Source organism: Mustela putorius, unplaced genomic scaffold, assembly GCF_011764305.1.
Source record: "Mustela putorius furo isolate JIRA1106 unplaced genomic scaffold, ASM1176430v1.1 tig00537227_pilon_pilon_pilon, whole genome shotgun sequence".
In the NCBI taxonomy this organism is placed as follows: domain Eukaryota; kingdom Metazoa; phylum Chordata; class Mammalia; order Carnivora; family Mustelidae; genus Mustela; species Mustela putorius.
The window spans coordinates 23,001,192-23,027,366 of NW_025422368.1; the positions used below are offsets into that span (position 1 = coordinate 23,001,192).

Genomic DNA, 26,175 nt, shown 5'->3' on the forward strand with positions numbered 1-26,175 from the left:
ACCAACAGTTTGTTAATTTAAGAGTCTGTTTCTAGTGGGGAGCACCTGGGGGTCTCAGTTGACTAAATGTCCAACTCCTGATTTTGGCTCATGATTTCAGAGTGGGGATATCAAGCCCTTCCTTGAGCTCCCTGCTCAGCGCCTAGGCTGCTTGAGATTCTCTCTCTCTCTCTTTCCCTTTGCCCCCTGCCATTCTCCACTTGCGCTCTCTCTCTAAAATAAATAATAAATCTTTAAAAAAAAAAAGATTCTTTTTGTTTGTCTCTTTTTTCTTTGTGTGTTCACTTATTTTGTTTCTTAAGTTACCCCATATGAGTGAAACCCTACTATATTTGTCTTTCTCTGACTTATTTCACTTATCCATTCATCTGTGGATGGTCAATTAGGTTGCTTCCATATCTTGGCTATTATAAAAAATGCTGCAATAAACACAGGGATGCATGTATCTCTTCAAATTCGTGCATTCATTTTCTCAGGATAAACACTCAGTAGTTGAATTACTATGTCTTCTTGTAATTAATTTTTTGAGGAACGTCCATACTATTTCTCACAGCAGCTACACCAATTTGCATTCCCACCAACAGTGCACAAGGCTTCCTTTTTCTCCACATCCTCGCCAACATTTGCTATTTCTTGTTTTGATTTAGCCATTCTGACAAGTGTGAGGTGATCTCTTATTGCAGTTTTAATTTGCATTTCCCTGATGATGAGTGATGCTGAACATCTTTTCAAATGTCTGTTGGCCACCTGGATGTCTTCTTTGGAAAAATGTATATGCACATCTTCTGTCCATTTTTTAACTGCATTATTTGGTGTTATTTATATATTTTGATATATAAATCAATATATTTTGAGATCTTTCTATATTTTGGATATTTTGGATACTAATCCCTTATTGGATGTATCATTTGCAAATATCTTCTCCCATTCAGTATGTTGCCTTTTTATTTTGTTGATGGTTTCCTTTTGCTATGAAAAAGCTTTTTATTTTGGAGTAGCCTCAATAGCTTAATTTTGCTTTTGTTTTCCTTGCCTGAGGAGACATATCTGGAAAAATGTTTCTATGGCCCATGTCAAAGGAATTACTGCCCATGTTTTCTTCTAGGAGTGTTATGGTTTCACATCTCACATTTAGATCTTTAATCCATTTTGAATTTATTTTTGCATATGGTGTAAGAAAGTGGTCCAGTTTCATTCTTTTGCATGTGGCTGTCCAGTTTCCCCAGTACCATTTGTCAAAGAGATTGTCTTTTTTCTACTGCATATTCTTGCCTCCTTTGTCATAGATTAAGTGACCATGTAAGTGTGGGTTTATTTCTCGGCTCTCTCTTCTGTTCCATTGATCTATGTGTCCTTTCTGTGTGTGCCACTACCATACTGTTTTGATTTTACAGCTTTGTAGTACAACTTGAAATCTGGGGACACCTTCAGCTTTGGGTTTTTTTTCTCAAAACTGTTTTGTCTCTTCAGGGTCTTTGTGGTCCCATACACATTTTAGGATTATTTGTTCTAGTTCTGTGAAACACAGTGTTGGTATTTCGATAAGGATTGCTTTAAATTTGTAAATTGCTTTGGGTAGTATGGTTATTTTATTTTTTTAAGATTTTATTTATTCATTTGACAGACAGAGAGCACAAGTAGGCAGAGAGGCAGGCAGAGAGAGAGAAGAGGAAGCAAGCTCCCTACTAAGCAGAAAGCCCGAAGCGGGGCTCGATCCCAGGACCCTGAGATTATGACCTGAGCCGAAGGCAGAGGCTCAACCCACTGAGCCACCCAGGTGCCCCAGTATGGTTATTTTAAACAATGTTGGTTTTTTCAGTCCATGAGCATGGAATTTTTTTCCATTTGTTTGTGTTATCTTCAATTTCTTTAATCAGTGTTTTATACCTTTCAGAAGGCATGTCTTTCACCACCTTGGTTAAGTTTGTTCCTATGTGTTTTATTATAATATATCACTTTTATCTAATCTATAGGCCTTATACAAAGTTAATCATTTGCCCAATTAATATCCTTATCTTGGGGGCGCCTGGGTTAAAACCTCTGCCTTCAGCTCAGGTCATGATCACAGGGTCCTTGGATCAAGCCCCTGCATCGGGCTCTCTGCTCAGCAGGGAGCCTGCTTCCTCCTCTCTCTCTGCCTACTTGTGATCTCTCTCTCTGTCAAATAAATAAACAAAAATTAAAAAAAATTTTTTTTTAAAATTCTTATCTTGGACTAAGGTCACATAGTGTCATTAGTTGTCATGTCTCTTTAGTCTCTTTCAGTTTGAACCATTCCTCTATCTTTATCTTCATACACTTCACAATTATTGACCAATTACTTTGAAGAATGTCTTTCATTTTGTGTTTGTCTAAAGGTTCTTCGATTTATGTATTTTTGGCACAAACTACTGTGCCCTTGTCAGTGCATCATATTAAGAGATGCTCAGTGTTGCTGTGTCTCATTACTGGTGACATTAACATTGATCACTTTGAGTGATTTCTCCACATTACTGTTTTTCCTCCTGTAATTAGTAAGTACGTTGGTTGAAATACTTTGAAACTATGTCAATATCCTGTTTCTCGTTATTCTTTGTCCTCTAATAGTCACCTATTAATTTTAGCATCCACTGATGATTCTTACTACAGTGCTGCTGGCCAAATGGTGCTATTCTATTTCTATCACTCCTTCTACATTTATTAATTAAAATACTATTGAAGGAGGAGGTTTCTCTTCTCACAATCCATATGGACTCCTGCATTCTCATTTTGATCTATGGGTTATTTTGTATTATTGTCAACACTTTTTTTTCTCTCAAAATGTCTGCAGATGTGGACACTGGAAGGCCTTTCAAGTTGAATCTTGTTTTCTTTGACACGTCTCCATCATTTTTTAGTACTTTTTGGAAGGAATGTTAATGCTCAACTACTCCACCTCAAGTAATCCACCTTTAAATCAGCTCGAAGTGCTCCTGGCAAGTAGTCATCCAGACTCTGTTTGACAAAATCTGGCATTCGAGAACTTGCATATCCAGCACAGGATTTCCCTTCTCCAGACGGTTCTGATGTCCATGTATGCTTCTCAGTTTTAACTTTGTTTTCTCAGTCTTCCAGCTATTCATAGTATACAGCTGAAGGTTAGAGACTGAGCTAATCCTGACCAAAATTTTAACTGTATTCCTAGAGCTATCATTAAATAACTCACCCGGAACTGCAATTAGATTACCCAAATGTGACTTTGGTAGTCCATATTGCCAAAATGGCTGCTCATGCTTTCTCATCTCTCTCCGCGTCAGTGCTCTCCAACCAACGCAGATGCCAAAGGTTGAGCCTCCACCTTGATTACTACTGTTAACTTTTATCCAGTCCTTTTTGAAGAGTGAAGTCTGCATCGTCACCTGATGATAAGACGTCTTGTTTTCCAGTCTTGTTTGGTTAGTCTTCTTGCTCTCTTCTCTTGGAGCCTTACTGCAAATTCTACGACATGTGTGGTTTCAAGTGCTTGCTCAACGACCCGCTGCATCAGCAATACCTCAGAAGCTTGTTAAAAAAATACATATTTATGGACTCCACTCCTGAATTATTGGGCAAATCTTCTAAAGCCTCAGATCTTCATCCATAAAGATGAAGTGCTTACTTTACAGAATTGTCAGGAAAAGTAAGTGAAATTATGCATGGGAAGTGCTTAGCATTCTGTCTGACCCAATCCAGTGGTAAACAACATCAGCCGCTATTATTATTATCAATATTACTATTGTAACTGTTACTAGGCAAGTATAAAAAATGTATCCGGTGTTTTACCCTCTCCTGAATGAGTAAAAAGTAGATGTTTAGAGGGGTGGCATTGCCCATTACCATTATAGTTCACGTACAATAGGTGGCAGCAGAGGCTACGTACATTGGCTCTTGTGGTCAGGTAAGGGTTATCATGGATGGAACTCTTAAAAAAAAATGTTCTGTATGAAGATTTGTTCTCTTCTTGTTATCTCTATGCTTTCAACTCAATTATCTATGTAGAAAAGATCTTGTTAGGAAACAAAAGAGTTAACCTTCTACTCTAAGATCTACCATTTTTTTTTAAGCGTCTCTGGGATTCCATCTTTTTATCTGTCAAATGAGGATTTGATATTAGATGATCTTGAAAATTGCTTCCATATCTTGGACTTTATGCTTCTATTAACTGGGACTCCACAATTACTCTCCACATTCTGTGTGCAGATGATACCAATTTATCATTTCATGTTTGGACTTCTCTCCTTACAAGAGTTACATTCCTCTATGCCAAGAGTGCTATCATCACTAAATAAGACTAAACACAGTGAAAAGAAAGTTGTTTCCACTTCCTGCTGTATTTGCAACTTCCCACAATGGATGGCCAAATACTTGTTCTGTTTTCATTTGCCATTTCCCTCATTACACAGCTGCTCCACTGCCGAATAGTCTTCTTTCAGCACTGGCATGCCTTCGGAAAGATCCAATTATAGATAGATAGATAGTTAGATAGATAGATATTTCCACCCAAATTACAGCTAAAAGTTAGGACTTTGATATATAGCATCTGTAATGGAGCCTTCAAATAGCAGATTTCTCCTGAACTCTCACTTCCCTTCATGCTCACCTCCAGTCCATCTGAAATAGGCTTAAACACGTGTTGTTCTCGTCATACCATCACTTTACCATCACTTTCACTGGGCTTCCCTCTGTAGTATTAACATTAACCTTGTAATGACAATGACATCAACAGTAACTAAGCTTCACAGAATGCTTACCAGACACTATTCTAAATGCCTTATCTGTATAGCATCTCATTAAATTCTTACAACAGTCCTACAGGTGAGATAAGAAAGCAATTTGTGGTTCGTGTTTGCTGATGTCTCTCATCTTTTCCTTCAAGCCCTTCTTTCCACACACATTTCGAAGCTACTTTCCCAATTGTATCCCAAGGCTGTAATGTATTTTCCCATGTACTTTGCCAGATTTAAACAAAACTCAATTCCCATGGTTCCACCGTTAGTATATTTCACTTCTATCTCCTGTTTCACCTAAGACGGGATAATTTCTCTTGTCTTTGCTTTTGTAAAACTTCATTTATTATTAGTTTAATAATATTAATTTCAGTCAATTATCTATGTAGAGACATCCTAGATTGGAAACAAGAGTTACCCTTCTAATCTGAGATCTGAAATATTCCCTATGATCCTATTTTCCTATGCTCTACATTAAAAAAATGTTTCTCAGCGTCCACATGCACTCATTCTAGAAACTTTAAACAAGACAGAAAGTAAGAAAGAGGGTGAAACATAAACTCCACTACTTCAGGTAATCACAATAAATATTTTCGCACTCATTTCCCCCATATAATCAAGGTACCATATTTAAAATGCTTCCAGTCATATTAATTAGGTAGAAAGAATTCTTTTTCATTGCCTTGCTTGCCAGTATAGCATAGTTCTAATAGCTCTTCTGCATATGAGCTTTTTGAATACTAACATTTCTACTGACAATAGTTTTCTGCCTGATCTTCTTAGCATCTTTCTCTACCTTCAGTGAATACAGAAAAAATTAACAAGAATTCCATTATTATTATTTTGAAGCTCTATAAATAGCTGAGGAAAGTATCATCAAGAGTATTGTTTTTAGAACTTTAACCTATTTAGCATTTAAAGAAAAACAAGCACTTGCCTTCATCTCCGTCATCCCCAAATGGATAGAAGAGAGCAACAGCTAAATTGATGAACACAGCCAAGTTGAAGGAAATGCTCCCCCAGAGGGATATGTGCCTCGAGAACCAGAACAGTGCAGGGTTATCTAGTAAGCAAAGAGTATGGTGGGACAAAATAGAATAATTAATTTTGGTTTCAACACATGAATCCTACTGAAATAACATATTACCAAATGTGTTTTGGCAAGGTAGTATGAAAGTGTTATTTAAACAAACATTCCAAATGACTTATATAAGAAAGTTTATAATCAACACCACAAGGGAATTTTCTATTTGATTACTTTTCTATTGCTCATCCAACCTATACCTAAGCCGTGGTAAAAGGGTGAGTAATTTTGTAATTGCTAAACATGGTCAGAAAAAGTGATTCTGTAATAACTCTCTAATACAACCCTGGAGCAGATTAGGAGAAAGACGTCCATGGCTTCCTGGGTCCCCTCTTCATGGAATAGTATGTATCACTTTATAACTGAGTAATATTGATAAATTAGTCCCACCCCCATGCTTTACAGTCAAATAAAAAACCCAAGCCAGATACATGTCTGGTGAAAATACCTATGACCCGGTCATAGTTACCTGAAATTCTGAAACTTAACAGCATGGCCTAGATCTGCTTACTGGGAACTAGTGATTTATGGTATGTAAGTTTTAAATCATAATGCTTCCTAAGCACTTGGGTTTAGAACAGCAGAAAAAAATGTGTAAGACACAACAGGAAGTACTAATAAGTAGAAGAGTCTTTACCAAATATTTTCAGAAAAGAGACTCCATATCTATATTCAGAAGTGAATTAATAAACTCATCAGCTGAACAAAGTTGACCCTAACCTAATATCTGCTGTTTCTACCTCTTCTAACTGAACAGATAGGCAGTGGATACAAATTTGGCTACATGACTTTTCAGGTTTCATCCATTCTTACTTCTTAATATCTAAACATCAAATCTAAAATATTGGAGTTGCTTGAGGGAGAAAGGCACTACAACTTTCAAGTAGAAAGTATAAACTTTTAAAATTAGGTTCTCTGAATTCCAATCTGGGATCTTCTGCTTAATTCTAAACTGTACTTCTTTTCAGTACATTTTTCCCCTCTCTTAGAATGAAGCATTCCAATACTGGAATAGCCTGTGATCTGCCATGGCATTTAGTTGACTAATGTATGTTACATTGTAAACATCTGCATCTCCATCATTTTTGAATCAGGAGTCTTCTTTTTAAAACGCAGAATATTGAGGTGTCTGGTTCGTTAAGGCAGTTAAGTGGCTGCCTTCAGCTTGGGTCATGATCCTGGGGTTGTGGGATCAAGCACCGCATCAGGCCCACTGCTCAGCAGGGAGCACACCGCTCCCTCTGCCTGCTGCTCTGTCTACTTGTGCTCTCTCTCTAGCTCTCTGTCAAATAAATAAAATCTTTAAAAAAAAAAAAAGGCAGAAAATAAGGCAGGAAAAATAAATTTAAAAAGAATATTAAGACAAAACTAGAAGATGTTGATGCATATATTTAATGATTTAGTTTCTAATGATTTAGTTTCTATTGTAACCTCCTTGTAAGTTGCTTCCAAATTCTCAATGTAAGATGTACACTGGAAATTATTTTAAGATTTGTTTTCTAGTAAATGATAAGATATTTATCCAAAAAAGAACAAACCACACAAACACTAGTTTCTTATTCAATTTCCTTTTTTCAAGGATAAAATCTGAGCTTTTCAAATGTCCCAAATAAAACTATTGAGCCTTTATATAAGTATTCTGGACACTCAGAATTTTCTCTCAACTCCAAAAGGTTCTTCATGACCAAATGCCAAGGGAGAGTAATTTCTTTATTTTTTCAAATATTCTGATAAGATAGTCTAACAATACATGCCATAATATTTTTTTTAATTTTTATTTTTTTTAAATTTTTTATTTTTTATAAACATATATTTTTATCCCTAGGGGTACAGGTCTGTGAATCACCAGGTTTACACACTTCACAGCACTCACCAAAGCACATAATCTTATATCCAAAGACAGCACATCTCAAGCTCCATTCAAATTAATAAACCATGATCATTAAAGTTCCTAGGAAACTAGAAGCACTGTTGAATAGAGGTATTGAGAACATAGGCCTGCTTGCCTAAAAAACTTCCCCTAAGGATAAAAAAGACCTAATCAAGAGTGTATCCCTACTATATTTTGTTAAAACTCTTTGTATCTGGGAAAATAAACCAAAACTTAGTGTAAACTTCAAAATTTTTAAGTTTGAAAACTCAGTATTTCCAAAGACTTGACCCTTGAGATATAAGTAATGGGAACTATATCACACTAATTTTTAACTGTAAAATGGTAACACTGCCTTATTGGAATATAAGTGTCCCAGAATTTTTAGTCTGATTTGGCAAGGTAAAGATATGTTGAAAGAAAGGATGACTTTGAAGAAAACATTAAACGATCTACTCCATCGTAAGATCATAAGACAACAGAGGATGAGAGAGGTGGTGTTGATGTCTCTCTATCCTGTTCACTGATTGTGAAGGCCAGTCCGAACCTATTCAAGGACTGCAAAGCTCAGCTGTCCAGCAGCTAAAATAGACAGCTGCAACCTTGCATTTCATAGTATTTATAAAACTATAGGATAAGCACTAAAAGATGATCTAATTAGTCTTCTGTTTTTATTAAGCCGCAGGTGTCTCAGCTCTCGCCCAGGTGTAGACTGAGCTTATGTGCTTAAGCCTATAAGTGACTTCAGTAACATCAGATGGTAAGAAATTAAAAACCGATTTGAATGAATGCTGTTATGTGTTCCAAAGAACCAATTTATCTACCATAATGCTCAAAACTAACCATTTGGGTTTATTGTACTTACTCCTGATTTTCTTCTGCCACTTCATTTCATTGTAGAGATCTTCTGTTTGCTGGAAAAAGTCATTCACTTTACTTCCTTGTTCATCCCTTTCAGTTGTATTGAACACACGGCACTTGGATTCTCGCGTAAGGTATTCACATATATTGGGGACAGGAAAAACTATTTGCTCCATCGTCCTATCATGCCGAACAATCTGAAAATATTAATTTGCATTTCTTTTAGCCTTTGGAAATTTCAGTCTTGTACTATTTTTTGTTTATAGCATGAGCTTATGAATGTATCTTTTGAATTCAGGTTTGGAAAAATATGCCAGCTTGAAATAACTAAAGTAATCCTTTAATGTACTACTTTTTATTGTTCTCTTTAAGAAAAATTAATTGATGAATCTATCATGAATATCTTATAAATAACAAAACCCCAAATCCTTATTCTTTCTAGACTAATGTTAAACTTTGGCCCACTTTTTATTTTCATGAATTACATCAGAAAACTAAGAACTAAGTGATTGGCTTCATAACCTTAAACACAGCTCCTGGTATATCTGTCTCTGGTTCTTAGCTTGGTCTTCCTAAAAGAGCTGTTGCTGTTGGCGACCAAAGGACATACTCAACATGATGTGCCCTGACTTCTGCAGAGAAAGGTGCTTTTTATCATTAAAATGTTTTCCTACTCATGGTAAAACATATTTTTGTAGGTTTCATAACCATTCAAGTATATCACCAGATGTAAATATTCATTATTTTGAACTTGTCTTATTTGGTATCTGTGACAGTGTAATGTTAGACTAAAACAAAAAAAACCAGGATGAATATTTTCACAGAAACTTACTATGTAACAAGGGTCTATATAGACTAAATCTCAAGATTCTTATTCATATATTCTGCTCAACCCTCAAGAAAGAATCAGGATTGGTGTAAACCAGAAGGGTCATCTTATTCCCCACCACCTTGGGCTGATACAGTGGCTCAAGTAAAAACAGCCGGTGATATGGGGAAAGGGAATCAAGAAAAGGCAGAGAGCCACATCAGGCAAATAAAATAATAACAAAAAACTATATACACAACACAAAAACTCTTCTTTTGGCCTGTGTCTTCTTTCTTTCCATGTAGAACAAAAGGTAGTATAAGGGCACAATGCCTAAAATGCTCACAGCCATTTTGCAACCATGAGGTAAGATATCACCAGTATAATAAGGAACATCTAGAGAAAGATGGGAAATACCTGCATATTTAAAGACATCATTGAGTCATTGACTCAACTGTAGAACTACTGGTACCTTTAGACTTTCTTTTATGTGGGATAATAAAATATTTTTATTGTTCAAACAACTGACTATCTGGTATTCTATTCTGTTATCTGTAATTGAAGCTATCCTAAATGATATGTTAAATATGCAAACTACATACTAGGATATTATCATAAAACACACAAAATAAAATTTAGTTGTGATAAATAAAATTCTTGAACATAGGTTAAAGAAATCAATCATACAAAAGAAAAATTGGATCTATTTGGTATTGTAGCAGGAAGAAAGTTTTGCTTGATCCAACAGTGTCAAACAAACAAACATACAAAAAAATCTCAGGATGCATTTAAGAAATAATGTTTCTATGCCACAATCAAGTGGGATAGATTCCAGGGATGCAAATATGTTTCAACATCCTCAAATCAGTCAATGTGATACAACACAGTAACAAAATGAAAGATAAAAATTTCATAATCATCTCAAAAGATGCAGAAAAAGCATTTGAGAAAGTTCAACATACATTTATGATTAAAAATTCCCAACAAAGGGGGTATAGAGGGAGTTTATCTCAATGTAAAAGCTATACATGACAAGGTTACAGCTAACATCATACTCAGCAGTTCAAAGCTGAAAGTTCTTCCTCTAAGATCAGTAACAAGACAATGATGTTATCACTTACCACTTTTATTCAACATGGTATTTAAGTCCTAGCCAGAGCGATTAGGCAAGAAAAAGAAATAGAAGGCATCCAAATTGGAAAAAAGAAGTAAAATGGTCACTATACCTAAAGGACATGGTATTAAGTTTTCTTAATATCCCATCAAAAAACTATTAGAAATAATAAGCAAGTCCAGTAAAGTGGCAGTCTACAAAAATCTATGCATAAAAATCTGTTGTAATTCTATATACTAATGATGAACTAGCAGAAGGAGAAATAAAGAAAACAATCCCATTCAGAATTGCATCAAAAAGAATACAATGCCTAAGAATAAATTTAACCAAGGCAGAAAAAAGATCTATATATTAAAAACTATAAGACATTAATGAAAGAAATTGAAGAAGCCACAAATAAATGGAAAAATATTTCATGCTCATGGATTGGAAGAACTAATGTTTTTAAAGTATTCATACTACTAAAAGCAATATGCAGATTTAATGCAATGTTTATAAAAATTCCAAGGCATTTTTCAAAGAGGGCAAAGAGCCTTGAAAAAAAAAGAACAACCAGGTTTAAAATTTATAAGTTTATATGGAACCATTAAAGACCCCAAATAGACAAAACAATTTTGAGAAAGAAAAACAAAGTTAGTGGTATCACACTTCCTGATTTCAACCTATATTACAAAGCTATAGTAATTAAACAGTGTGGTATTGGCATAAAAACAGAAACACACATCAATGGAACAGAATAGAGAGCCCAGAAATAAACCTATGCATATATGGCCAATTAATTGACCACAAAGGAACCAAGAATAAACAATGGGGAAAGGACACCCTCTTCAATAAATAGTTTTGGAAAAACTGGACAGCTACAGGCCAAAGAGTGAAACTGGACCACTACCTTACAAAAAAAGTAAAAGAAATAAATCAAAATGATCAAGACTTAAACACAATACTTGAAACCATAAAAACTCCTAGAAGAGAACAGGCAGTAAGATCCTTGACATTGGTCCTGAAGATGATTATTTAGATCTGACACCAAAAACAAAGACAACAAAAGCCATAATTAAAAAAAAAATGGGACTATATAAAACTAAAAAGCTCTTGCACAACAAAGGAAACCATCAACAAAATGAAAAGGCAAGCTACTGAATGGGAAAAATATATGCAAATCAAATATCCAATAAGGGACTAATATTCAAACTATATAAAGAATTCACATAACCCAAAAGGTTAAAAACAGAACTACTCTACATTCTAGGAATTGTACTACTAGGTATTTATACAAAGGATGCAAAAATACAAATTCGAAGGGGGCACAAGCCCCTCAATGTTTATAGCAGCACTATCAACAATATATATATACAAAGACACACACACATATAGATACACACATATAGACACACGAGCTCATAGATATAGAGAATAGATTGGTGGTTGCCAGAGTCAGTGGATGGGGTGTGGGAAAAAAGGATGCATTGCTTTTGCTTTAAAAAAAAAAAAAGAATAAAAATAAAAATAAATTTAAAAAAAGAAACAGAAGGGTGCCTGGGTGGCTTAGCTGGTTAAGCACCCGACTCATGATTTCAGCTTGGATCATAATGTCATGGATTATAGGATCAATTCCCACACTGGGCTCCACACTCAGTGGGTAGTCTGCTTGAGAGTCTCTCCCTCTGCCTCACCCCCTATTCATGCATGGTTGTGTGCACATGCTCTCTCTCTCAAATAAATAAATCTGAAAAAAAGAAATAGAATTTTCATTATTATAGATCCAACAATTCGGTCCCCTTATGAAATGTTACGTTTGATCCTGGTCATCACATTCTACAAGGGGCACTGACAAACGGGAGGAATTACGGCAGACAGTGGGAGTGTATTAACTGTAAAAAGCCAAATGGATAATTGTTTCAATACATGTATTCAACAAAAGCTTATTTACTCCTTGAGGAACTCTGGGGAATTCAAAATGAAAACACAACGTGAAAACACAAAACATCCCAATCTCTAAGAGCCTTTAGTTCAGTAATCATCATGGTTCTTCAAATGTGACAGCCAAGCCATCATGCTAACAGAGGAGCAAATGTTCTGAAGAGTGGGGAGACATTAAAGTGGCTAGTGTGAGTTCTTTATAAAAAGTAACTTTCTAATTATTCGAGTTATTCAAAATTGGACCTGTTCTCTTCTGAAGTCGTGAGATCTCTGTCACAGGAACAATTTAAAGTAAAGATGATTACAGAGTAATTTCTCCTTGAATGGGTAAGTAAACCAGATAATCCACAAAGTCCTCATGTATCTCAGAGTCTTTGAGTCTATAACTTTAGAAAAATTATGATTTTCAATAATAACCATTATCATGGGATGCTCCAGGCACAGTGTTAGCAAGGGACAAGTGATACATAAGATACATTTTCCAAAATGATATATTATACTAACAGCACAACCAAAGTGCTATGGGAAGACAATGGGATAAACTTACTGATTACCTGATGGGTGAGAGGCCTCACTGAGTAGGGCATATGAGCTGGTCTCTCTGCTCAGCAGGGAGCCTGCTTCCCCCTCTCTCTCTCTGCCTGCCTCTCTGCCTACTTGTGATCTCTCTCTGTCAAATAAATAAATAAATAAATAAATAAATAAATAAATAAATAAAATTTTAAAACAATATCTCTTTCATCTGATCTACCTGCATCCAATGCCCCCATTCTCTTTTCGAATCCTTTCTCCAAAAGCAACTAGAATAATCTTTTGAAAAGAGTCCCCCCCTTGTATATTCTTTTGTTTGTTTGTTTTATTTAAATTCAATTAGCCAACATATACTACATCATATAGTGTTCAATGACTCATCAGTTTGTAGAACACTCAGTGCTCATCACATCACATGCCCTCCTTAATGCCCATCACCCAGTTACCCGATCATCCCTCACCTCCCCTTCTGCAACCCTCAGTTTGTTTCCCAGTATCAAGGGTCTCTCATGGTTTCACACCTTCCCTTTATTTACTTCTATCTGAAATTCTGTGTCCAATCTTCAATAGAGAAATTTCTACTCAATATTTAATATATTCTTTATAGCAACTGTCTCTGTGAAACCCATCCTGAAATTCTCTAGGCACAGTTAATTGCTGTTTTATCTACATTTCCTTGGCCCTCTGTTTATGCACTTACTACATGGAATTGTCTTCTGTATGTGTATGTAATTATAGAAAGTAAATAAACGATCAGCAAACATTTACCAAATTTATGTAATTCCAGTGAAATTCCCCCTCATTGCTGGGAACCAGTAAAAGCCCAACTTTAGACGAAAGTCCCAGCTCTGACACAGGTATTAACTGAATCCTTCCTCTGGCCCTCTCGGCCCACCTGCTATTCCTATCCCTTCTAATTACATAGCTTTGGACCATGACTTCTGGGAGCTTCCTTAAAACCTTAGTGGTTTGGTGATAAATCCATATCAACTTCTCCTACTTCCTGAGGTGGCCAGCTTCTCCAGCTCCAAGCACCTGATGCAATAAGCAATGTTTCTGGTGCAGTCCAGCTTATGGGTTCCTAGGTCGAGTCTCCCACCAAAGCTGCAGTACCATTAATGTTTATAAACATGAGCAAAAGGCCAATTTTGTGACATGTTCATTATTCCAAACGTTTGGCAATAGTAAACTGCAAGGTATAGTGATGATATATCCTGAGAGTTAATAGCAGTGATACGCATCCTGCATTCTGCTGTAAACTAAAAAATATCCGTCAAAATGAATAAATGTATGAATGTAAATTACGAGTGACAAGCGTCAACTACTCTGCTCACTTCTGCCTGATTAGCTCTGCCAACTAGTGTCAAAATGATACCAGAGCTTGTAAATGACAGCCAGATGGGTCTCACAACACATAATGATAGGTCCATGTTGACCTATTCATCTTGAACTGCCAACAGCTATTAAATAATATTTCATGGCGGGGGGGAGGTCAGTTGTTGCGTACTGAAAATGGGAATTGCTAAAGCATTCCAGGTCTATGTTATTGCCATGAAACTTCATAGTGCCTTCCACACTTTTGAACCCTGTTTTACACAGAGATCTCTCTTGTAACGAGCCTTTTAAAGTTTTTACTGAGAATGTTTTTCTTGCATGATAGCTTCTATTATAATAATTTTTTCATCAAAACATCACTGCTCCGTAATGATCGCTTCCATGACCAACACAAAACACAAATAAGGTTAATTACAAAAGAAAATTTACACAGAGTTCTTCTGGCCAACAAAGAAAGATGACTTTGAAGGCAATACACCTCAATTTCTTACAGATCACTTCTTGCATCTTAACACATGATGTATACTTTTACAGTTTCTGTTTTTCAATTCCGCTTCACTGTTCTAGGAAACAATTATGAAAATGGTCTGAAAGAGAAAGGGAACATGTATTTTCACAGTTGATCCCTTTTGAGAAATGGTTACCTCGATCTGTGCAGTGTGGTTGGCGTAGTATTTTAAGGCTTCATCCCCGTCATCTGGATCCGATCCTGGTTTGAGCATTTGCTGTAAGAGTTTGTTGTGACGAGCCAACTAGAAGGAAAGAGAAGGAGAAGGGTTTAGGTCTCTTTTTCCCCCTTTTCTGAGGTCAAACTTTGAAATTACTTTGCCTACTTGTACTCATAGCATCACAGTGGTGGGGTTAATGCTGATTAATCATGCTTCAGGAAAGCATGTCCATGGAAAGGAATGAATAAAGAAATCATGAGGATCAGCGATTATTACTATATGTATGTTCCTAGCATGAGAAGACCGTGTCTCACCCAGAGTAGGTGCTCAATTAATATTTGTTGATTAAGTTAGTATCTTAGATAAATGTATGATTGCACTGGGAAGAAATAATGCCCACAGAGATATACAACCAATGCTCCCTATAATAAATTTAAGCCACATGCACATCAAACATCATCAAGAGTGTGATACTTCAGTAGGGTAGCAGTACCAATCTAAATGACAGCTTCCTAGTTACATAAATAAGTAGAAGAATTTCTCTTATGGCATCTAATTAAAACCCTACATTAGCCGTTTGTACTGAAGTCCTATGCTTCTGAATATTCATATGTCAAAATGGATGCTTTATCTCAGTTTTATTGTAATTCGAAATGGGCATTTAAAGAGAGAAAATTTCACCACAAATGATCTTCAACTGCCGTTGATAGAAGTAATCTTTCTCTCTCATTTGAATGTTTATGACAGTTGTTAGCTAGTTCTCTCACTTTGTAGATAACTAATACATATTGTCTTCACATGCCATTTTTCTGGCTGTCTTGAGCAATTCCTGAAACACTGCAATGTCTTTAACCTTTCAGATAATCTATTTATGCCTCAAGTTCCCTGAGGGCTTCCAAAATCAAAGAATCTCCATGTAATTCTTTTATTCCTGGCCCCATTCCTATCTCTTACTCTGTGCCAGTGTCTATCTTAAACACTTAAGAACATGATCTCATTCAATCCTTCGAGGAAATCCTGAGGTAGGCACTGGCATTACCCTCATTTTACAGCTGAGGAAACCGAAGCACCAAACATTTAAGGGACTTGTCCATGATAATGTACCTAGAAAATGAGAAAGCCATTACTGAACTCAGGCGGAATGATTCCAGAGTCAGTATTCTTATCAGCATTACAAAGCAAGAAATAAATCTTTGTACATTTGAGATGATCATTCAAATTGTGATTATAAAGAATGGAGATAAATGTTAAAGAATAATCCAGAACCTATAAAGCCTAATGAGCATTGTCCTTCTAAGTGATAACATGGTAAATTAAATATCCATTCCGTTGATGCTGTTCTAGAGCAAATCATTTTTGAAACTATTATTTTAGAATTGGCTTGCAGGGAGGGGTATTTCTATCTCACTCAAGAACACCATTTACATTTCATTCTCGACTAAATGTGAATTGTAGATTTTTATTACAAACTGTAGTCGTGAAATTTGTTGCGACTTGTAAATACTTCTAAAAATCTAAATGCATTCCAAAAGATACAATTATTGTAATCATTTGGGCACATTAGCATATGTTTTAAGAAGTCTGTTGAAGGTAAAATTGGCATGATTTGTTTATAGTTTGCATCTGGGGCATGAGAAAAAGAGGAGTTAGGATTGACTGCAAAAATATTAACCTGAACAAGCAAAGGTTCAGAAATGCCACTTTTACTAAGGAAAAATGCAGAAGGAGCATATTTCGGGAAAGAAAATCAAGACTTTGGTCTTGGACACGTGAAATTTGATGTATCATGCGAAAGGAGACGAGAGCAGGCTGTTGGATGGATATGTTTTTCAGGAGTTCTGAGCAGAGGTCAGGACTGGAACTATATATTTAAAGGTTGTCAGTACATGCCTGCTAGTTAAAATCATGATACTTCACGGGATGACCTAAAAGTGAGCTGAGTCAGAGAAAAGAGATCCAAAGATTACCAGTAAAAGCTAGGACGAGGAGAGGCATCATCCTGAAGAAGATGGAGAAATTTGGGTGAGGGCGGTGAGAACAAAACCAGTGACACCTGATGTCCTGGCAGCCACAGGAAGACAGAAGTTCAGGATGGAGGGAGCGATCACTCTGTGTCAAGAGGCACAACAGGCAGTTGAATCAAATGAGGACCAGGAATTGGCCACTGAGTTGAGCAGCTCACAAGTCACTGGTAACTTAACAGCAACAGTTTCAGGGAGCAGTGGATACCAAGGCCAATTGTAGTGAGTTTACATAAGAATGAAGTATAAGAAGTATAAACAATGAATATAGGCAACTCTTGAAAAGGGGGAGCTAAGAAATAGGGTGGAAACTAGAGAAATGGAGAAGGTAAAAGGGAGGGTTTTTTAAAGATGGGAATTATAAAATGTTCGTTTAGTATATCCTATTTCACAGAAACATACCAGGACTTTTCTTTCCTGCAGTGCTAATGAGAGGATTCTATATTTGTCTTGTTTTCTTGCAGATAAGTGGCACTCTGAAAGGTACTTTAAAAAAACAAGATGCCTCGGCTTCCTTTCACATGTTGAAACACTTAAAAAATATTTTTATCCATGATTCTATATGTCATCTCCACCTAGCTTGGAAAATTTGAAAGCTCTCAGGAAAAATGAAATAGAAATAACTGTACCATTTTTATACCTGGATATGTTTTACATTCTTTGTAACTGAGAGCCCTTCCTGACTCAGTAAGCTAGTTTGCTCTTCCTCGGTCTATGTTCAGATAGTGCCCTACACAAACCTAGATAGCAAAACTCCTCCTACTGTATCTTAGTAGATATTAGCTCTCAAGTGGCCTATGACATTTTTAAGGAAGAGGGTCTGGCCTTAACCTCTAGATTTTCAGAGCCAAAAACAGAACTTGGTACACCAAATAAACACAATGAGTATTTGCCAAAGAAACAAGTCAGTGAATGACATTCATCATGTCTTTATGTGGGCAAAACTTAAACTGTAGTGAGTTATCTCTCTTTTTCCTCCTTGACAAAAGATAGAGCAAAGAAACACAATTAGACATCAGATGATGGTATGGTTTGCAGAAATAAAATATTTTAATATTATTCCTTCTTTCATAGTCATTTTGTATACTTACATTTCTTCTGCTATATCTTAAGCTATTTGGAAAAGGAACTGAGTACTTAGTAAACATGGATCTGAACCCTGTGAAGCAAGGGTAGCATCTCTATTATATAGATAAGGTCCAAAAGAAATAAAGAAGATCTCAAGGATTCTAAAACATGTGAAAATGACTGATATCAATATAGAGCTCTTGGGCCGAAATTTATAGTTTACTAGAAGCACAGTACAAATTCTCAGAGACTAGTTAACATCTGCCCAGTAGTTGTTTAAAAAGATTTAGTACCCTATATATGCAGGCCTTTAAAAAATGTTATCTAGAATGGCCAGGCTGCCAATCAAAAGGATCAGTTTTTTCTTAGTGATGGGCTCTTTAGTTCAGCCAATTTTCTCTCCTACTTCCTTTTATATGGCATAAATAAAGAAAGACAAGCCCAGAATCCAAAGAAGCAATAGCATCATTTAATATTGTGTGTTTGGGGAACCAAATGTGAAAAGCCTTGGTAAGTTTCTAGACAAGTGCAGCACATCTGTGGAAATCCATCACAATGAGAGCTCTAATTTAAATCTTAATTAAAAACTTAAAAAGAGTTAATGAAGACATACAAGGACAGTCATCTTATGATATCCAACTTTAGCTCACAGAGACCCTCAGAACAGCACTCAAAATTAGCTGATGACACTACACAACATGGTCTGGAAAACCAGCCATCAATCAGTGTTGCTAATAATGAAAATCTGAATATGGGCATCATCGCTGAATACTAAAAAGGAATAATGTCATAGGTAGGGAATCTCTGGGTCCTAGAAATTCTTATAATCCATGACACTCTTTATTTGGCAAAATTGTAGCAATTGTTTTATACATGGTGTGGAGATAATGCCTACATCTGCCGTAACTACTTAGTAGTGACAAAAGAATTGAGCAATAAAAAACACTTAGTAGTTCATTGTTACAAAGAGAAAAACTAGCCTGAGATAATTTATCATCTTCCACAACATTAAAGTTTTAACAATGCAATGTAATACATGGGCAGATATATGCATATATATTAGTGAGAAAGGAATCAAAGCATTGGTAGATAGTTAGCCTTATAAAAGAATAAAGACCTATTTCCTATAGGGAAAGACTTCCATGAACAGATAGGGATTCTTTCCTTATGTGTTAAGAAGAAAAAAGGAAACTCATGCACTACATTACTAATGACATATTTGTGATCTAAATACATATGCAACTTTAAACAGGAATGAAAATGTGTGCATATACATAAAATACATATATGCTCATAAGTACAAGCCACACACACAAACACGTAAAACCTCCAGCAGAGTCTTTAAGTAACACTGTGCAGTTTTTAAATCCAAGATTGGGGAATAAAGATGACAGATTTAGGTTTTTCATTTTTAGCAGCATCCCTTATTAAAACATTCACGTTTATCTTCTTATCATTAGGATTCTGATGTTCATTTCAGTTTGGGTGCAAATAAGGATGGGGTAAAAAAAAAAATCAAGCAATTGTACTTGAATGATATTCCACAATAATTATTCTTTGGCACTTCTCGTATGTGATTTTTTTCATGGGAGTTCCACTTTTATGAATTGGTAGAACTGACCCAGCAACTGCCTTTCCAAAGATCACAAAGTGAGCTGGAGCCTGAAGTCAGAATAATTGGCTCATACGCTTACGTTAATAACTGTCCAATGCTTTTACCCCAAACACTCTTCCTATTTGGAGAAGAGAGAAATCAGCAGAAGAGCGCGTAAACTAAGGTTTTCCCTTCTCTAAAATGCTTAAAACACACAAACCCTATATTTTCAAAACATCTGTTTTTCTCTATTTTGTGATTCTGTTCTGTGCAAAACAAAACAAATTAAAAAAAAAAACTACTGAGGGGTTATAGAGATAAATAAGTCTTATTCTCCTTATTCAAGCAATCTACTTTCTGGTTGGTGGCATGAGAACAATTACTGACATGTAATTAATATGAGGAAAAATAAGGACAGAAATCCCAGGGATCCCATCTGGTGGGTAGCATGAGGATAAGAATCATGGAAGAAATGTGTCTGAGAAAGGTTTAAAGAATGGATAAAATGTCCATAAGTGGGGGTGGAGGGAGGGAGGATGGTGTGAGGAAGCCATTCTGAGGGCAGAGAGAGGGACCCGCATGAAGAAAGTCACAGAAGATGGCTAGCAAGACACAGGCCTAGAATTTGCAACCATACTACATGCCCAAGTAGGAGTTTGAATGGAGAGTACTGCTGAGGGTTGAACTGTGTCCACCAAAAAGATGTGTTCAAGTCCTAACCCCAAATACTTATAAATGTGATCGTACCTGAATATAGGGTCTTTGCGGATGTATTCAGTTAAGATGAGGTCATACTGATGCCCCAAGCTTTGTTTTTCTTTTTCAACATTTCCTGAGCGATTCAGGGTCTTTTCTGGTTCCATACAAATGTTAGGATTGTTTGTTCCAGCACTCTGAGAAATGCCATCGCTATTTTGGTCAGGATGGTGTTAAAAGTATAGATTGCTCTGGGCAGCATAGACATTTTAACAACGTTTATTATTCTGATCCACAAGCATGGAATGGTTCTCCATATTTTTGTGTCTTATTCCATTTCTTTCATAAGCGTTCTGTAGTTTCTAGACTATAGATCATTTACCTTCTTGGTTAGGTTTATCCCAAGGTATCTTAAGGTTTTTGGTGCTGTGGTAAATGGAATCGATTCCCTAATTTCTCTTTCTACGGTTACATTGCTAGTGTATAGGAAAGCAACTGATTTCTGTGCATTGATTTTGTATCCTGCCACATCACTGAATTGTTGTATGAGTTCTAGTAATTTGAAGGTGGAGTCTTTTGGGTTTTCCACATAAGGTATCATGTCAACTGTGAAGAGAGAGTGTTTGACTTCTTCTTTGCCAATATTAATGCCTTTTATTCTATTTTTTTGTCTGATTGCTGTTGCTAGGACTTCTAGGACTATGTTTGAACAACAATGGTGAGAGTGGGCATCTTTGTGTCCCTGATCTTAAGGAAAGGCTCTCACAACTGTTAGCAAATAAATGTCTGCTGTTTTAGATCGTTAAAATCATGGTAATTTGTTACAGTAATCCTGGGATGCTGTATTAGTCTGTTTGGGTTGCTAGAAACAAAAATACCATAGACTGTGTGGCTTATATATCACACTTCATTTATATATATATATCACAAATTCATTTCACACACTTCTAGAGGCTGGGAAGTCCAAGATAAAAAGCACCAGCAGGTTTGGTGTCTGGGGAGAGCTCGCTTCCTCATAGACAGGTATCTTCTCACTAAAACCTCCTGGGTGGAAAGGGAAGGGCTCTCTCAGGTCTCTCATATAAGAGCATTCACTGCATTCATGAGGGGCCCACATCATGACCTAACCACCTCCCAAAGGCACCAATTTCAAACATCATTACATTGGACGTTGGGATTCAACATATGTATTTGGGGTTGGGGACACAAACATTCAGTCTATAGAAGAAGCCAATACCACACCAGGTGTAAAGGAATGTTTTTATTTATTGTGGCATGATAAACTAAGATCTTTTTACCCACTCCTTTCCCTTCTATTAGGGGGAGAAAAAAAATGGAGGGATAAAGAGGATCGATTTAAGAATGATGCCAACTGTCCAGAGCTACTCAGTACTAAACAGTTCCTTATAAAGAAAACAGCCCGAAGAAGAAACAACTGTTCCTCTAGAATATCGATGCTAGAATTATTATTCTTTTAGTAGTAGGGCCAAAGTCATGCTATAAAGAAGAAAAGGATGGGGCGCCTGGGTGGCTCAGTGGGTAAAGCCACTGCCTTCGGCTCAGGTCATGATCTCAGGGTCCTGGGATCGAGTCCCGCATCGGGCTCTGTGCTCAGCAGGGAGCCTGCTTCCTCCTCTCTCTCTCTCTGCCTGCCTCTCTGCCTACTTGTGATCTCTCTCTCTCTGTCAAATAAATAAATAAATAATCTTTAAAAAAAAAAAAGAAGAAGAAGAAAAGGATTTCTCACATGAGACTGAACTGTGTGGTTTCAGCAAGAAGATAGTCACTGTGGGAGGAATATTTGCGCTTAGACACTTGACAATGCTATCAGCTTCTGGCATGCCCAGTAGACGACAGGAGAACACCCTCTCCACTTCAGGCCATAGAATCTAGGCTTCAGGAAACCCCTGTTAATATCCAACTTACATCTGAAGTTAAACAGTGAAAGATGCAGAAATGGTGGCATTTCCAAAAGAGGAGTGCGAACATTAGAGAGTTGGAGGGGAAGGGTGAAGGGAGGGGAGGAAACGTGGAAGAGGACTTCAGAAATGGGTTTGATAGTACATATCAATACGCATACAGTATTGTAGACGAGACGGGGAAGCAGAGGAAAGTAAGGACTCTCCGCCAAAGAGTGTCATGAAATGGACTAGAAGGAAAGTCTGTCTTTCTTACGTTAATTCTTATTCTTTTTTCTCCTTCCTAGACTTCCTTGTTCCCTAGTCAAACACAGTTGTCTATATTGTCTTGCGGAATTTGGATTGTAACTGGAATGGAAAGAGAAAGACATAATGTTTATTTTTCTGGATTTGCCAAATAGTCTCTTGAGAATTCAAAGAGAATTCAAAGGAAGCATGGCCAAGAGGAAAGCGTGGCAAAGGCAGGAAAGAGAAGAGAGTGGGTGTTATTCTGAGGTAGGTGGTTCAGGAAACCAAGGAAAGAAAGGATATAAATCCCGGAGAGCCTTGTGAGGTGGCTGTGGAGGATGTGTGAACCACCAGACAAAAGGCCTCAGACCCAAAGGAAAATAAACACTTCCTCATCCCTGCCACATACACACAGCCAAAGAGAAGAAAAGAATCCAACCCATCCCCCCTTCCATGAACTGAAGGAAGGAGCCTAGAATGATAGCATTACCCTACACTAGAGCCTCTTCATCAAAAGAGTTTAGAAAAAATATAGGTTTGATGGGGTGCCTGGGTGGCTCAGTGGATTAAATGTCTGCCTTCAGCTCAGGTCAGGAGCTCAGGGTCCTGGGATGGAGCCCCGCCTCTACATTAGGGGAGAGTCTGTTTCTCCCTCTCCCTCTGCCCCGCCCCCCCCACCCACGGTCTCTCTCTCTCTCTCGTGTGCACTCTCTCTCAAATCAATCTCTCTCTCTATATATATATATAAATATGTAGGTTTTACTCATCCAAGATCTAAAATAACTTTTTTACAGTTCTTAAAGATCAAAAAAAAATTTTGATCTTATAGATCTAGAATTTATTATTTCCATTGCAGCCAAACTAAGATAAAGATGTGAAAAAATAACAAGAAGTTCACCAAAATGAGAAAAAAACAAACAAACAAAACCCCTCAATTTTCAGGTGATCTAGGCTCCTATTCATTAGGGTCTGTCTAAAATTGCAGTAAAAACAATAAAAGACCTTTAGTCTTATTATAGTAAGTTTGAAAATATGTTTGCTGGATCAACCCTCAAAGCAAGGCAAAGAAGGAAAGAAAAAACAACATAAATGGCCCATGAGAAACCAATGCATTTTGAAATGACTTAAAGTAGTAAGTTATATTTGCACTCTGTTTTTTTTTTTTTTTTAAAGATTTTATTTATTTGACAGAGACATCACAAGTAGGCAGAGAGGCAGGCAGAGAGAGAGGAGGAAGCAGGCTCAGGGAGCCCGATGCGGGGCTCAATCCCAGGATCCTGGGATCATGACCTGAGCCGAAGGCAGAGGACTCACCCACTGAGCCACCCAGGTGCCCCTGCACTATGGTTTTGACATAAAGCATTCAAAATGTTGTAATAAAGAATCTAGCTTTCCTAATGATTGCTAAAATTCATTGAACAGAACAGTTCTCAAAATGTGGTTCCTGGGCCGAATGCATCAGCATCACCCGGGAACTCATCAGAAATGCAAGTTTGTGGGCCCTACCTCAGGGCCCTCCAGAATCATAAACTCCGTGGGTGGAGCCCAGCATCGCTGGTAGCAAGCCCTCCAGGTGATTTTAATCCTGCCAACATTTGAGAACCACTGTCCTAATAGATAGAAAATATTACCACCAGGACCAACTTAGATTCCAGATAAGAATCCACTGTTTTTAAAATAAAAAACTAAAGAAGCAACTGTTTTTAAAGGAGTTTTTCCCTTTTCTACATAAAAAGTAAGCATTATGAGATATTCTTCATATCAGTAAATAATTTCTTGAACAATTTTTTTTATTGTAATGGGATCAAACATATAAAAACTATTCCATTTAGTTTTTAAAAATTGGTCATTTATCCACCATATAATTTCACGCATATGTGGAATTTAAGAAAAAAAAAAAAAAACAGATGAACATAGAAAAAAAAAGAGAGAAAGAGAGGCAAACCAAGAAACAGACTCTTAATTATAGAGAATAAACTGAAGGTTATCGGAGGGGAGGTGAGTGACCGATGGGCTAGATGGGGGATGGGCATTAAGGAAGGCACTCGCGATGAGCACTGGGTGCTGTATGTTAGTGATGAATCACTGAGTTCTACTCCTGAAACCAATATTACTCTATTTGTTAACTAACTGGGATTTAAGCAAAAACCAGAAATATGAATAAATAAATAAATAAATATTGGTCATTTATAGCTTTACTTGGTTATAGCTTTAATTTCTAAACTCACTTTGCACTCTTAAAAATATTTCTGTACTAAAGTCTCATTCAAGTAAAAATTAGCTTATAAGGAGGTTTATATAATTATATATCAAAATATACATTACACATTGGCTTATAAAATTAGTTTAGATGCTTATTTTCATGAAAAGTATAGATGAACAATATTACCTTCTAAAACAAGCTTTTTCCCTATGATTATTTAAGTCCAATTTATTTATTTATTTATTTAGTAAGAGATTGGGGGGAGAGAGAGAGAGAGAGAGAGAGAGAGAGAATTTTAAGCAGGATCCACACGGAATGCGGAGGCTGACATGGGGGTCAATCTCACAACCCTGAGATCATGACCTGAGCCAAAATAAAAAGTCAAGTAACTAAACCTTAAGTAACTAAACCACCCAGGTGCCCTTAAGTCAAATTTATTCTTGAGTTCAATTTTGCTTAACTAAAACAGGTCACAATTTCTTTGGCTTCAATAGTTCAAAAGCTATGTATATTAGGACTTTATAAATAATTTAACATTTTAAGGGAAAATACCTGTCATTTTATATTTTCATGCAAAATTTAATTATATAATTTAATGCTTAATTGCTTCTGATAAATATATACCAATATTTCCTAAATGACTAAAACTACATGAAAATAAATAGTAAGTAGGTCATCTTATCTAAAATCGGTATATCACAAATATATTCTATATTAATCATTGTTGCAGTGTCCTATTCAAAACAGATAAAATACTTCTGGGTGAGAAGCAAGAAAATAAATGAATTCTACATGTTTCGTGTGGTTATCCAAAATACAAATAAACATTAATAGAAAAAAGAAAGTAGCAACCAACTAATCTCTAGGAAACTCCCAAAATGATGTATACTTGGAGCTTTTGCTTTTGTTCTATAGAAGTGATGAAAGACAGACATTTCTTCAGACCCTATTTCTTTTTGATGTTCATAAAGATAAGTCTTTGAAATTTCTAGGTCTCGCTATTCCTATAGAGGAAGTAATGGATTTCCTCAGATCCAGAGATGAGAGGATAATATTACTTTAATAGCTCCGTCAAGTACCTACAAATAAATGTGTTGGATATTTCCCATCCATGTTCCCTCCCTAGTGATTTTTCTTCTTTTTCTCCTTTAAAAATTTTTTTATTTTATTTTAGTAGTTTATTTTGGAGACAAAGCAGTGCAAAAGGCCAGCCATGCTTTCCTGCTTCCCTAGGGCTCAGGGCTGGATTAGGAAAGACGCCATACAGATATTATAATCAAGGTTCAATATCTAAGTCAAGTAAAGGCATTTAGGGGGTGGGCCCTCTGTTTTCAGGACAGCCGGGCAGTTCCAATGGCACGTACCCTCACCCCAGTCCCAGTGATGCTTGATGGTGGTCACCACACAGCCCTTCCTTTCCCATAGGTGGGGGACTCTCACTGAGTCCCCTCACTGAGCTGAGACTGAAGGTACCTCTGAGTGCCCCGGTCAGCAGCCTCTCTCGGACCATGAAGGACAGCCCAGTAGCCCC

General features: G+C 36.6%; 1 protein-coding gene across 1 annotated transcript in view; it reads right to left on the reverse strand.

Annotated features, from left to right (window-relative positions):
* The window catches only part of ITPR2 (inositol 1,4,5-trisphosphate receptor type 2), a 502,669-nt gene that overhangs the window by 92,867 nt on the left and 383,627 nt on the right, over positions 1–26,175 (reverse strand). The window contains exons 46-48 of the mRNA XM_004776400.3: positions 14,892–14,999; positions 8,544–8,736; positions 5,662–5,787 (exon numbers count right to left, since the gene is read on the reverse strand). Coding sequence (XP_004776457.1) covers positions 5,662–5,787; positions 8,544–8,736; positions 14,892–14,999 — 427 coding nt within the window. The remainder of the gene's footprint in view (positions 1–5,661; positions 5,788–8,543; positions 8,737–14,891; positions 15,000–26,175) is intronic.